Source organism: Camelus dromedarius, chromosome 29 (assembly GCF_036321535.1).
Source record: "Camelus dromedarius isolate mCamDro1 chromosome 29, mCamDro1.pat, whole genome shotgun sequence".
Lineage (NCBI taxonomy): Eukaryota > Metazoa > Chordata > Mammalia > Artiodactyla > Camelidae > Camelus > Camelus dromedarius.
In genome coordinates, this window is record NC_087464.1 from 10,789,115 (window position 1) to 10,804,532 (window position 15,418).

Genomic DNA, 15,418 nt, shown 5'->3' on the forward strand with positions numbered 1-15,418 from the left:
GTGTGCTTTCATCAAGTCTTAAAATTAACAGCCAGAATCTAAACACAATTCCGTAACAGTCATGCTCTGTATCATCTGAAAAGAGAGACACTGACATGATGTTAATCGGCAACCTTCTGCTACCTGACAAAACAGAAGTGAAAACAAAGCCCTCGAGTCCTGCCCTTGGCTCGTGGTGCTGCACCTCGAGGGGGAGGGGAAGCCCCGACAGAGGCTGGTTCAGCAGAAATGGTTCTTTCCACCCCTGTGCGGCGAACCCTCAAAGAGCACTTAACCTGACTTCTGCTACAGAAAGGTCTTCAAATGCAGTCCTACTGTTTAATAAATCCTTGGCTTAAGACTTTGCTTTCAGATCAGCACAGAATTGGTCCATCCCTGTGATGCCAAGACAGGGAGGTGAAATAAGAGCAAAGTGCCACGTGGATGGATGAAGACCAGGAGCAGAACTCTGCCCGCAGCAGATCGCAGGAAACGGCAGTGTCACAAAGGACAAATGTGGTGTTCTCAAGAGCGAGCAAGGGAGAGGAGCTGGCTCTCAGCACCACAGCCTCCTGTCCTCCCTCTCTGGCCCCAGTCACCTGAGGATCCAACAGTTTACAGAAGGACAACCCTTAAAGGAGTCCTATGGAGTCAGGGACACCGCGAGTGGCAGCCCCCAGCGTGGAATCACCCATCGATGCTCCACAAGCAGCGAGCCTGAGTCTGTAAGCAAAATCCATGACAGCGAAATGTTTTCCAAAAAATAGGAAGGTTTAAAGGTTACCCATGATCTTCTTTAAAGACATAGGGAGACTGAAATAAATTTTTTTTAATTTTATCCTAATAATGCACTTTTTTCATATGTTCCCACATAAAGAGCAGAGACAGTTATGCAATGACCAACATGATAGTAGCAACAAAAACACTCTCTAACAGAATGACACATAGCCAGCTTAGGGAGGGGAGATGTCTGCCTTTCTGCATCTGCGGTATCGCTGAGCCCCACTATGGCTGGTTGAAGTCACCATGAGATAATCATTCAGAAGGAGAGATTTAAGTGGGAACGGAAAACTAACCGTTTTGAGGGAAGCTGACTATTTCAGGCCCTTCAGGACAATCCAGAGACAGAGCTGGTGCGTGGACCACTTCTCAATCACTGACTTCGCATTTTTTCAGTGACGTCCAGTGGAAAATGTCCCCCATCCACTGAGACAGAGGGGCCTCCCATGAATCCTTGCAAAATTGTATTTCGGCAAACCAGCCGGGAAAGCCCCCTCTTTATCTTTCGTTCTGAGGGCCTCAGAGATGTGAAAGGACCCCCTGCATCTGGCAGCCAGCCTGGCAGAGGGCTCAGCTAGGAGAGGACACTCAGGGTACCAGGCAGAAGGGGTCCCACCGCCAAGGCTCCCTCCCCACTGAGAAGTACCCCCCATAAAGCGACCTATTTCTATTCATTTGTTCTAATCTTTCTTCAGATCAGGCCGGCGGCCCATTAATCATTTCTGTCAGTCCCTTACACAATCCAGGGCAACAGAGCTCTTGTTTTTCTAAAAATCACGGTGCCAGACACGAAGCTCAAGAAAGAGGAAAACCTTCGCTCCTGGAAAGGGCTGGCCCGGGATGCCGACTGCAAGAAACCACCAATCCTGCTGACCTGCCTCTTTTGCCCAGAATCACATAGAACGTTCCCTGGCAAGCTTCTAAAGAGAATTCTGCTGGGAAACGGAGGCAGGGAGGCTGAAGAGGAACCCGACCCACGCAGCCCCCCACCAAGGAGAAATGTAAGGAAGGGAGGCAGAGGAATAAACGCCAAGTCCAAGACAGACACAGATTTAATAAAATCCTAATAAATGTTGTGATCAAGGCTGATTGTTTTAGCAACTTCAAACCAAAGAAAAAGTCTATGAAAGGCCACGGCTGCAACCACCATAGGCCTTCACCTCCTTAAGCCGTGAAAAACGAACGCCGAGGGGCCCAAACAGAATGTTCTCCAACAGCAAAGAGAAAACCTCTTAGGGAACTGGTATGCTGCTTGCCTAGTTAGGGTGGGAGTGACCCAGAACCCACCAATATCTGGGGCTGATTTTTTCTGATGAGGATATGCTTGGTGGGCAGAAGAACCGTGATCACGACCGGACCACTCACACATGGATCCTACTGCGATCTCTGCATGGGACAGAAAGGAATGGCATAATACCAAATGCACAAGATTAGCAGTGGAGTGACTTGGTGTCTCCCCACACGTCTGACACTACCAATCTGATCCGTGACAAGTCCCTTTACAGATGAGGGAGAAGGCCCGGGGATGCAAAGTGAGGACACTGCGCTTCCAGGTCCTTACAAGATTCCTGGACGCTCAGTGGCTGACTGAGGTGGTTTTCAGGTCTCCTGCAGCTCTGAGCTTCTGTAATGTTATTCTGCACATCAGCAAGGACCAGTGTCATCAGAGAGACTGAGTGCACTTCACAGACATCAGAGGTGCTCCCTCGTGGTGCTAAGTCACTTGTAACGTGCACTCATCAGTTACGTCTCCAGAGGCTTGACATGAATAAATGTTTCTTTTTCAATATCCAAGTTTGTCAATGATTTATTTAAAACATAGAGCATTTTAGTCTTAATTTAGTCATGTGACTTTTCAACTGTCATTTTTCAAAAAAAAAAAAAACACTAGCGTTCATGGGCACAGGAAAAGACAAACACATTGTGGGGACTATACAAATGGTTATAATAACCAGCACAGAAACATTTAAAAACACATGGGACAGGAGCTCCCTTAACCCCTCCAGTAGATAATATATGAGTAAGACTCAGGTAATTTAAGGAATTTCCAAGGGTAAATCTGACAAACATGGTTTTAGAAAGACACCTGCTGAGGCATCCTCTAACCACCTACACTGTCATACATTTTAGAAAGATGAATGGATACCATTTTTTTTTTTTTAAGTTTCCTTACAGGTGTAAACTTCAGCTACGCTGAGTGCGCATCTTTCTACTTCATGGAAGTAAAATAAAACCCATCTCAACTGCATTTGGCTCTGGGACTCAGAGTCAATAATCTGAACATAAAAATGAAGCTCACCACGAATGCTACTGCGCTTCTCAACGTGGACTCCCACTGGAAGCAGCTTTTAAGGAACTGGACCGTGTTCCAAATCGCCATGGTGATTCTTTTCACCCGGTCTACATCCCTTGATAAGATCTGATGAAAAAAGGGTGAAAAACAGGGAACTAGGTTTAAGTACTCCGAATATTCTCTGTAGATCAGGCAGCGTGGTCATCTGAATTATATTATGTGTATATATACATATATACCTGCTAATTAAAAAAATAATGGAAAGGAAGAGCCCTAATACTTTTTCAAAGTTCTTTTTACAATATGATCATATACGTTTCTATAGGAAAGTACAGCTCTGGGAAGGGAATCCAGTCCCCGCACCTCCTCACTCTGTGACCTTGGGCCGGTTTCTTACTCTCTCTTATGCTATGGGGTGGATGTGGCTATGCACCTTGTTGACTGTGGAGAGAATCAAAGGGCTCAGAACAGTGCCTGCCATGTACTAAGTGACTTTTTAAGTATTTGCATATTAAGCGAAGCTTTTCAACTTTATGATAATTGGGGGACACCTAGTGGTAAGAGACATTTGGGGAGAATCCTAACATATCCCAGGGCCCCGGTCCCAAATCCCCTGGTGTGATCAGAGCCCAAACCCCACCCCTCCAGCCCAACACACACACACAAAGAGGGAGGTCCTGTTTGGCAAAGGAAATGCCTTTTCTGCCAGCTGGAGGTAGATCCGTTTCAGTTTGTTTGCAAAGCGGTTCCTCCACCTACCTCAACTCAGGTTTTAACTTTCAAGCCAACAGGGCCAAGGGCAATAATGATGATAATTATAAGAAGGACGTGTGCTCAGATTCCACAAAATAAACATCGCACTCAGTGTCAGGGCAGACCAAAGCCAAACACTTGGGCGGTGTTGAAGGCCTTTCCCAAGTGTGTCCAGAAGCTCATGGGACACAAAAGGATGATAAGATGCCCTTCTATTTGACTTGCTTTCTGTAACCCACAGCTGCTCGCCCCACAGGAAGTGGAGGAGGCAATAAACACTTTTAGCAGGGGACACTTTGTTCTCTGTGACACAGCCAGGGAGGGACCAACGGTCCAGAGTGAAATCCTGAACTGTGTCTGACGAGGACAGGGAGGGGCCCTGAAAAGAACTGCAAAGGTCGGAGTTAAAAAAAAAATTGTAAAATTTCCTCTCCCGGGGTGGGTCCCCGGTCTTTACTTGCAGTTGAACTGCTGAGGGAGGAATGGAGGGCCACAGGCAGAGGCAGTGAGAGTTCATGCAGCGGGAGGTAAACGGCCAGCATAGTCCAGATGCAGGCAACATGGAAGAGGTGGGAACGGCCGTGGGTGCAGCCAAGGCGGGAAGTCTCTAAAGAGCCATTGGGCTGATTTCATGGAGCCCACGGGCAGGATACTTCCCTGCAGCTTCCAAGACTGGAGACTGAAATACCTGTGACTAAAGGATGGGAGGAGGGGCAAGAACCTTCGAGAGACGTTTAGAGAGGCTTGAAGCCAGGCATTTTTGTCTCCAGAATGGTTAGGGTATGAACGGAGGGCTGACACCTTCTGCTTCACCCCATAGATTTAAGTCTTTCCCTTCTTCCTGAGCCTATGGGAGTCCTTGTTCAGCGATGGGTGGGGAGAGAAAGGGAGAGAGAGGAGGGGACAAGGGAGGGAGGCAGATGGAGAAGGAGGGAGAGACGCAAAGAAGGCAGGACAAGTGACTCGGGTGCTGGATGCTGCGGGAACCAACAAAGCCGTTTTCTGCACCCACCCACCTTTTTGGACAGCTTTCGGCTGTCTTCAACCAAGCGCTTTTCTCTGGGAGTAAAGGTCCTAAGGCTCGCTTTGACCTAGAAAGACATTAGTGTTATAAAGGGCGGCATTGCAATGGATTTCATCCTCCTCTTTTTCTAATGACCGAGAAGCCCTGGAAACCAAGAGCTCCTGACAGCAAGGGCTCCAGCGGGGAGCAAGGACGAGGGGGATCCCCGGGGCTCTACATGGGGTTCCCAGGGGCTCATTTCATGGACATCACTTCAGGGGGTCAGAAGGGATGCAGGAGACACCAGAGGGTCGTTTCCACTTTGCAGATCAATAGATGGATTCTAAACCACTGCAGAGATTGGGCTCCTGAAGTTCTCAAACCAGAGCCTCTAAATTCCCTTCATTCCCATCAAGGTTTTGAAACTACGCTTTCGCCAGTAACACCCTGCATGTGAAATTCTGGCTATAAAAACCTCTTTCCCACTGAGAATCCCATTTCCTATCAATGATCCAGAAAAATAAGTAAATGCGTCCTTTTGGTCTGATTTTAGCCCGCTAATAGGGAATAAACTGAGGGTCAGAGAGATTTGCTAGTTGGTCTAAATCATTATACTGAGGAAAACCTCAAAAAATGAATTTCAAGTCCTTCTCTACGTCAGATGGACAAAGAGAACATTACTTAACTAACATTTTAATTTAAGGCTTTCCCCACTAAAACTCCAGTTGCACCTATGTTTATACCGCACGTACAAGTGTTCACCCTTCATCGCCTGTTTTATTCTGGTGAGCACAGGTGTCCCAGATCTGTTCATTCCCCTTGTCGTAATCCTACATTTTAATTAATTATTCTAGAAATCACTGAAATACAAGCATAGATCAAAAGACCTGAAATGGATGTTGCTCTGGAAAGCCTGGATGAAGGTCAGTCACTAAAAAGATACTGCTGTTAATAAAATGATTTTATGGAAAAATAAATGTGGAGGACTTCCACACTTGGATTGTTCTGTGTTCTTAAAGTTGGTAAGTAAACATATATTTAAAAATTCCTCCTTTAATTGTAGTTTTTAATTGAAAAGCTACTTGTCTTGACAATGCTGGACAGCAGGACACCCACTGTAATAATTAAATAACATGTCAGAGGCTGGAAAGTATTTCTGTCCAACAGCCAATGGTTGCCTTGGAAAAAGATTAAAGGTAATAAAGCTGAAAAAGTTGCCCCCCTTACTTTTTGTTGTCATTGTTGTTTTTCTTTAACATTTTATTGAGAATTACACACCATCCATTCTACTGGTTTAACAGGATTAATACAGACTGTCCAGTCTGGTCTTTGGTGAAGTGTTAAAACTGTTTTCTCTCTAGCTGCAAAAATCCTGAAGCATTTTGCACTGACTTGAGTCTCTCCAGGCTGGTCACCTTTTAGTTTACGTACAGAGAAACTGGGAGGTACCTCCAGTTCGACTTACCGGATTATATATGACGTCCATTTCCAGGTAAATAACTCCTTTAAAAGCTTGTTCTAAATCTTTATTCTTCAATACATAACAGTTGGTTTGTCCATCTCGAATCTGCCACAGACAAGAGGTAAAACAGAAACTTCCCATGGGGTTAAAACTGAACGAACTGACAAAGCTGAGAATGCAGAATCCACACGCAGATGAAGCCAATATCAAGCAAATATTAAACCATAAACATATTAAATCATAAATCAACTTTTAAGGCTAGACTGCTGGTATAACTGATAAGAAGATAAAGTAATAATTACCAGGCTGAAACTGGTATGTGGATGGAAAATCAGTGGTGCAAATGATTACCAAGACTGCATGGGCTTTCTTTCAAAAATCCCAGAGGTTATGCATTTTTACTTATTAAAAAAAAGATGAACAATCTACAAAATTTTTGGCTAGTACCACTCAAGATGGCCAAGGTCATGGGAAAAAGGAAAAACTTGGAAACTATCACAAGCCAGAAGACTAGGGAGATAAGAGGACTAAATGCACTGTGTTACCTTGGGTTGGATCCTGGAACAGAAACAGGGCATTAGTGGAAAAACGATGAAATTCAAATAAAGACCTTAGTTTAGGTACTAGGAATGTACAATGCCAGTTTGTTTAGTTTCAACAAACGTGCCACGGAAATGTAAGATGCTTAATATTAGGGGAAATTAGGTGAGGGCATATGGGAATTCAGTATCATCTTTGTAATTTTTCTGTCAATCAAGAATTATTTCAAAATGCAAAGATTACTGAAATATTTTTAAGAAATGGGGTGGGGAGGGTATAGCTCAACTGGTGGGGCACATGCTTAGCATACACAAGGTCCTGGGTTCAATCCCCAGTACCTCCTTCAAAAATAAATAAATAAACCTAATCAGCTCTACCCACCTTAAAAGAAAATTTAAATTTTTTTTTAAAAGAAATAAATAAAGGCACCAGTTTAAAAAAAATGACCAGTATTTCACAGCCATGGAGCAGTGCAAATTAAATACATCAGCACAACTAAAGTTGAGGTCAAAATCCAAAAACATTCAAAACGAACAAGTTTCTCTGATAGCCTCTCTCAGCCAGCACACCACATCGGTTCTGTATCCCAATCTAGCTGTGGACCCCAGCATGCAAGGCACTGAAGAGAAACTTCCCCTGTATCATTTCGAAAATGACTTGGCACTCATGAAGGCATTTTCTTTCTAGATTTGTCAGCAGCCATGTTTATCTCACACACAGTAGTAGATATATGTGTGTTTCTAAACCTCTGGCTTGTCAGAAGCCTATCTGTTAACTCCAAAAGGGCACAGCAAAACGTGAGCTGACCAAAATCTGTTTGGGTTTGTAACGATCAGGGGTTTGAAACAGCAGGGGAAATTTGAGCCATCTTTTAAATGACTGCTGCTGTCACTAACAAGCACTCAGCACAAGTGTTCTTCTAAACAGTGCTGGAAATGAGCTGAGTAAGTCATGGGGGGAAACAGAGCCGTTCCACTTTACAAGGGAGAGGTCACCTTCCTTCCCGAAGTCACCCCACCTCTCAGATTGAATAGGTTTTCAACAGAAAGATGGGTTTCCTGGCCGGTGGCTAAGAGGAAGGGGTGCCCCATAAAGACCCGGCTTCCTTCCTAAACGGTGTCCAAACAGGATTCTGAGCTTCCTCTTTTGTCCACTGTCTCACTTAATAAATTGCGGGTGTTAAAGTTGAAAGAAATAAATACAAAAACAGCATGACAATTTGCCAAGCTGACTTTGGTCCAATTGAGCTCTGTCTCAACCCACGGTCATTGTACTGTTATCTTAAAATTTCCATGATTTCTTAAGGGTGAGGGAAGGTCAACAGAAGAACAAGAGGTATCAGGACACAAAGAAATATTTTATAGTAGAAGAAGTTGGGCTTTTTTTGGGTAAACGATCATTTCCTCTTTCTCAATGTCCTAGAATTGTGTCAGCAAAACACTGAATCCACCTAGGACATTAAAGCAGTTATTAAAGCTAGAGAAATGACTGAGGATATTCATGTCTGGATTTTTATATATGTATATTATTTTAAAATATATAAATCACACGTTTAAAAACTTGTAAAAAGACTGAGAAATTCCAGGAAAAAAAAGAATCCCTTTGAACATCCATTAATATCACCACTCCTTCCCCTGGAAGGAAATTCGAGAGGAAATTTGGCATGCATCCTTTCAAAATTTTTATTGAGAATTTTTATTCATAAATTTGTTCTTGAAAAAAGTATTTTCAGTTTTTTGTGTGTCAAACGGTATGTATTTTGCAACTTCTTTATCAAATCATATTGATGGATACAGAATGAAGTTGCAAAACACATACCGTTTGACACTGTAATTTCTCAATCTTTTGACAAGTTTTTAAACTTGTGATGTATATATTTTAAAATAACATTATATTAAGACACTAAAAGAAATGAGGCTCATTTCTTTAAACTGCTAGGTAACATTTAAAATATGAATAAACCACAACTTATTAACCCTCCTATGTATGAACATTTGGTTGATTCCACTTTTTCAGTCTGTCTGCTACAAGGAAGTATCTTTTGGAAAAAGATAAACAGTGACACATAAAGAAAATACACTACCTTGTATTTGGGATATGCTTGGGTTAGGAACAGATCAACTCATTTGAATATTTAGTGTTATAATTAAATACTGAAAGAGTAACCAAAGAAACTATTTTTAAAATAGTCTCATTTTCCATGGTTTTCATAGAACTGAACTTCCAACACAAGAATATATGATAAAAAGCTCTGTTAACACCCCAACTTGCCAAACTCCTACATGACAGCATTTATATAATAGGAAATGAAAGCTAAACATATATTTTTCCTGTCAAGAACTATATTTATCATTTATACTTAAAACTCAGAAAATTTTTTCTAACAGTTTATAATTTTAAAACCTCTATTAAATAGGGCAATTAAGGCACTGCCAAAGGAAAACTTAGAGCAGAGAATCTATATATACTTCTGTCTTTAGGTATGAGACAGTAACTTCAATTAAGACCAGAGTTTAATTCTGAGATCTCTATCACCCAAGGCAAAAAGTAATGATACAGTTTGTAATTTATGACAAAAGGAGATCTCTAAGTAAAAAGAATACATATCTCAGTGGTCATCACGAAATAATCAGCAAAAAGCAGTAACAGTGACAAGTACATAGAAATTCCTTATTAAATAACATTGACTACATATAAATTACATAAACAACAAGTTTCTTCTGTACAGCACAGGGAACTATATTCAGTACCTTGTAGTAACCTATAATGAAAAAGAACATGAAAAGGAATCTATGTATGTACACGGATGACTGAAACATGATTCTGTACACCAGAAACTGACATAACTGTGTAAACTGACTACACTTCAATAAAAAATATATCTAATTTTAAAGTCTGACTTTAATTTATATACTTTTTAACCATTTGTCTTTTAAACTTAAAAAATAAAACAAGTATGGGAAACATTCCCCAAAAAGTTGATCTTTTTACATAATTTAGAATGGTTCACCTTATGACTATCCTATAATTAGCTTAACAATCCTCCATTCTAACTCACTAAGATTGTTCCCAATGTGTAACAACTGTAAACACTGTGATGGTTTTAGACATAGATGTCTTTGAGCATCTGTGATGCATTCCCAAAAATACATTCCTAGAGGTGGAATGACTGAGTCATGGGGCATGCCTATTTTTATGGTTTCGGCAAGTACTGCCAATTTGCCCTCCTAAGATGTTCTATTAAATTACACTTCCAGCCTCAGTGCAAGAGCCTGTCCATTTCCTTGCGACTTTGTCAACCATAGGCATTTTTATTTAATAGACAGCAATTTCACAGGAATAAAATGGCCTCAGGTTGTTGCAACATGTGCTTTTTCATAACTAATGAAACTGAACATTTTCTTTCGTACGTTTATGAACAGTGGGCCACGGTAGGACCGTGAAACCGGACAGACTTCAATTCAATTCCCGTTCCTGGAACTGAGCATCTGTGAGACCAGGGATAATGACTGCATCTCTCCAAGCCCCAGGTGCCTCTCTAAAACAGGTACCCAGAAGAGAAATACTTGCCATCTTCCTGTTACTGGACAGCAGAGGAGTTCCACAGCCCTTCCCCTTGCTCCGTCATAACCAAATGTCCACCTTCTATACCACATAAGGATCATGATAATTCCTGCATATTTAAGGTACCCTTTCCTAGTTTCCAGGGCTAGTAGAAAAATGTGCCTTTTCTGCCTTTATTTCAATGGACATGTTGGACCAGGATGAGACGGGAAGGACACTACAATGTTTGTACTCAAAAATCACCCTTTTTGCCCTGTAAAAAATCTTTATTTGGCTATACCTCCATAAACATTCATGTAAACTATAAACACTATGTATTTTAATGGCCAAATATCAGCATGAACTTAACAAATATGATGGCATAAGAGGGCCCAGTACAATGGGCAAAACCCATCACAGGTGGAAGTTGGGCAAATATTTAATTGGAAATGCAAATGCAGGTCTGCATGGGCATTTATTTGGTGCAAGCAATTGTACAAAATTTGTCCCATAAAACTAATTAAGTGACGCTGTTATTGTGCACTGGATTCACAGAGGATGCTAAGGGCTACAGCAAGGCTCGTGCTTCGGGTTACAGATTCCCTTGCACGTGTCGGCATGGGTTACATGCTTTGACTGAAATTCGCTTCAAAATGTAGGATCGCGCCAAACTGAGATGATTTCTCCCTAGGTAGTAGGAAATAACAGCAAACAGATACTCTTCCTATTTTATAGAAAGCTGATTTTCAAGGTCTTTCAAAATTGACCCATTAGATAACTCGAGGATGGTAAATGTATCCTTAAAGAAGGAACACCCAAACGCAAAGAAGCCAGTCTGATTTTTTCAAGACAAAATCAAGATGACTTCATTGAGAATCGAAATGGAAAATAAATCTATTGAAAACTGGATAATTATTAGGAGACAACGTCTATGACGGAAATAGTTTAAAATTCTAACATGTCTTTATTGTTTTCCAGTGTATATTTACTATTATTGATTAGAAGATTTTTTGGAGTGATGTGGAAAGTCTTCAGATTGTAATTCTTTCCAATCACAATTTTCTACTGCTTCTTACTCATGAGTAAAAAGTTTTGCCTATCTCTATAATCATTAAGAAAACTATTTTTTTTTAAGTTGAACAGAAATAAAATATTTGGAAGGATGGCCCATTGTCCTGGATTCTTTCGATTCTGATGTGTATCTGAGCACATGAAGATGCTTTGAACAATTCACCGCCATTAATAAACACAGTGATCTTAGAACATGGATTTTAAGTGAGCCAACAGTCAGTACGCACATTCACCCTGATTCAAAGATACGGTGAATTCAGAACAGGCTCTTTATCTCACAGGCTGAAATGCATGAAGCACATTACTGTTTTGAGAGAGATTAAAAGCTGAAGCATATGCAATATTCTATACTTAGATGTTTTAAAATGTAGTTTGCATTTTCCTTGAAAGTGCAAATCAAGTTTTAGTTTATGACTTGATTTTTTTAAAAGAATGTATTCTCACAAATGTTATTCGCTCTAAGAAGTACTTTTTTTGTTTTTAAATATGAAATAAGGTATTATCAGATACTGTTTTATATCCTAGAGATAACAGGGAAACACCGACAGATCAATTTTTATGATTCTCGATATTAAAAAAGCAGGGAAATAAATCCTTCTCCTTAGAGGCACAGAACACAGAATCGAAGGGTTTTTCTCTTTGATGCTTATTTCTGGAGCTTCAACCAATTCCTCCAGGAAGAGTCTTTTTCCACTATAATAAGCTTCACACTGGAGCCGAAACTTTCTTCCTCGTCACCTGCTCCGATATATCTGTCATCCCCAGGCCAAAAGCCTTCACATGCTCCCCACTCAGAATAAACCCTAGCCAGCCTCCCTGCACCCTGCATGAGCTGCACCCTCCAGCCACCCTGCTCACCCCGAGCACTGGGCACCAAGGTGCCTCCTTGCTTCCAGAACGTGGCCTTTCCCTTCTCCCTCTGTTTCTCTGCTCACACTTTCTCCTCTGCTCAGAATGGCCTTCTTCCTGGCCAGCTCCTAAAGTCTTCCCAAACGTAAATTCAGCCCTCTCCATTTTCATGTTCCTTTTACACGGCACCTAATATTTCAGGTCTTGTGTGTTCATTTTGCAGGCATCTCCTGCAATATGCAAGTCTTCAACTCTATGTCCCAACTGCTCCCTCGTATCGCACTGGGCCCGGTGGTGGCATAAAACAGATCTTGGCTATTGCTTTGGGCACAGTATTTACTTAACAGCCACTCGCAATGATAGCAGAGCATCCTCTCAGGAGCTCAGGCTCTGATGTGAGACCACCTAATTCAAAACCAGCCACCACGCCTTACCAGCTGCAGGATCCTCTCTGTGCCTCAGTTTCCTCATTTGTAAAAGGCCGTAATAATATGAATGCATGCCTCACTGAGTTGTCAGAGAATGAATGATGTCACGTATTATCCGTGCACAACACAGGGCCTGCTAGGTAAGCACTGCTCAATGGCCATTAAATAAAGGAAAAAAAAAAACCTGGGTCTAAATAAATAAATTTTAAAACATGCCCTCTAAATCACAAGTTTGAATTCTCTGAAAATCAAATCATCAATGAAATAACAAGCAAATTAAAAAGTGCCTGTTAGAGATACGGAGGGTCATGGCATCTCTTCTTCTATCACACTTACATCTACACGTTAGGTAGGGAATCGGTGCGTTTGGAGAAGGCAGGTTGCAGGTGTACCAGGAAGCGCCCACAGAGATCCTCTGGAAGATCTGACCACTTTCCCAATTTATTGGTCAGAGACTCAGAAATAAATCTGAACTGAAACAGCCACCCTGGACCACAGCTGCTGAAATGTCTTCTTCAGGTCAACATTCCTGGGTCCCCAAAGTCCCTAAGGGGGTACAGGCCTGAGGCCAACCTGCCTTTACACAGTGGAGAACTTTCAGGTCTGAGCTTTTTCCTCTGTGCGCCTTTCATACTGGAAACAGCGTAAACCAAACCACACCCCGCGCCCCACCCAGGCTCGAAATCTCCCTGTGGTTTCCCATCACCATGAAGGAAGAGCCCACGTTCTTCAACTGTGCAGGCTCTCAGGGTCGTCCACGGTCCTCTCCCAGGCTGCCCCTCCCTGTCCACTCTGACCCCACATGTGCTGTTCTCCACTGGGCTCACTCCACTCCATCCACATTGTCTGCTCTTATTTTTGGAATCTGACAGTCAAGGCTCGGGCTCAGAGCCTTTGAACTTGACTATTTCCTGCCTGGATACACCCCCTCGGCTTTCTCCCCTCCCTCACCTCCTCAATCTCTCACTCAAATGCCCCCCTTTCCAGGGAGGCCCTCCTTGCCCTGGGCCTGGAAAACTGCATCCCTTCCCCACACACATCCTCCCCTCCCTGCTTTATCTTGTACTCAGCACCTTTTACCATCAAACGCACTGTCCAGTGCTTTTATTTTTCCTGGTTTGTATATTGCCTCCTGCGACCAAAATGTAAGTTCCAAGAGAGGAGATGGCTTCGCTGGAGTCATCGTTAAAACAGTACCACCTAAAACAGTTTCCGGGCACACACTGAACGTTTGATAAATATTCATCAAACGAATCCATAGATCGGGGGGCAACTTGTCAGCCAGCTGGACAAAGTGAAAAGGGTTAGAGGACTTGTCTGCATTTAAACAAAGTCTTTCAAAAATCACTCTACTTGTATTTTGAAAGATACAGTTTGAAAACTGTATTAATTTAGGCTGGTGGTTCTCCACTCCACTGGGAGTGACTGTGCCCCCTCTTCAGACCATTTGGCAATGTCTGCAGACACCTCTGGTTATCACAATAGTGATGAGTGGATGGGTGCTGCTGGCATCTAGTGGGTAGAGGTCAAGGGTGCTGCTTAAATTCCTGCAGTGCACAGGACAGCCCCCCCACCGCAAAGAATGATCCATCCACCGTCAGCAGGGCTAAGCTTGAGAAACCCCACAGCTGATGAAGCCAGAGGTTATTTCTCAGATGTCACTCCACAGCGTGCAGTGAATGTATATTACAAGGGAGGGAGGAAGAGGAGGAGGAAAGAAAGTTGGCCAACTTGTTGGTATGGCCAGAAAGACGAAATAACCAAAACATTTATGTGCAAAACAGAGGGAGGTTACTGAAGACGTGAAGTCATGTTCACAGGTCAAAGAATCAAGTATGCTACTAAGGATTTATCTATAAAAACAAGAGAAAAAAATGGTCCAAAAAATTGTTAAGAGAAAAAGGATCCTGAATTATAAAGGAGAGTCTTTCCTTCTTGCCCCTTCAGACCTTTTTAAAAGTATGCCCCATGTTCTGTTCCATGTATTCTTTCAGGAGTAAGTGACAAAGTGGTAATAAAATTTTTTTTTAATTTTTTTAAAACGAGGGAAATCCCAGATCCCCATCTCCTCTCGGAGAACCAGTGTGGTCCGCTGCTGATGGCTCAGAACGTTTGGCAGCAGCCTGCTCTGCGAGAGAGCAGCTGCCCCACCAACGCTCTTCAAGTCACACCAGGGATATGGGAACTCGGGGAGAAATTAACCAGGCAATCAAAACCGGAAGAGATACTGAGAGGTGCAGCGTCTCTCGCTTTGCAAACATCACGCGAACGAGTCTAATCTCACGGATAAATTACAGATTGCTCCTGCCACGGAAATGCACTAAGAGCTCTGGAAAAATAAGTGTTTGGGAAGAAATGAATAAAGCCATCTTGACTGGCAGGGCCATAGCAACTCTACCACACACTGTATGAACGGATGGTTGGATGAAAAACTGAAATTCTCTCCTCTAGAAGAGTAGAGTTGGTATAAACATGAATGCCCAATGAGTAGGTGAATCCAGACCCCAGCTTCCCACCTTTGCTCATGTACAGACATTCTTTGGTGCTTTCTTGTCTGAATTTTACAGGGTACTTTTTTTCATTCAGCAGTTAGCTCACTCTGACACATTATTTTTTCATGGGACCGCCAAAACATCCTCTTTTTTCCAACAGAGGCTCTCTGCTTTCTTCCACAAAGCATTTTTTTTGAGCCTGAAAACAAACATGACCACTAAAAA

At 42.3% G+C, this 15,418-nt stretch overlaps 1 protein-coding gene across 5 annotated transcripts in view; it reads right to left on the bottom strand.

Moving 5' to 3' along the window:
* Window positions 1–15,418, bottom strand: part of MCTP2 (multiple C2 and transmembrane domain containing 2) — a 197,459-nt gene that overhangs the window by 67,038 nt on the left and 115,003 nt on the right. For all 5 annotated transcript variants that reach the window (XM_064480545.1, XM_010975713.3, XM_031440500.2 and 2 more), the window contains 3 exons: window positions 6,274–6,375; window positions 4,822–4,896; window positions 3,059–3,178 (listed from right to left, as the gene is read on the bottom strand). In XM_064480545.1, coding sequence (XP_064336615.1) covers window positions 3,059–3,178; window positions 4,822–4,896; window positions 6,274–6,375 — 297 coding nt within the window. The remainder of the gene's footprint in view (window positions 1–3,058; window positions 3,179–4,821; window positions 4,897–6,273; window positions 6,376–15,418) is intronic.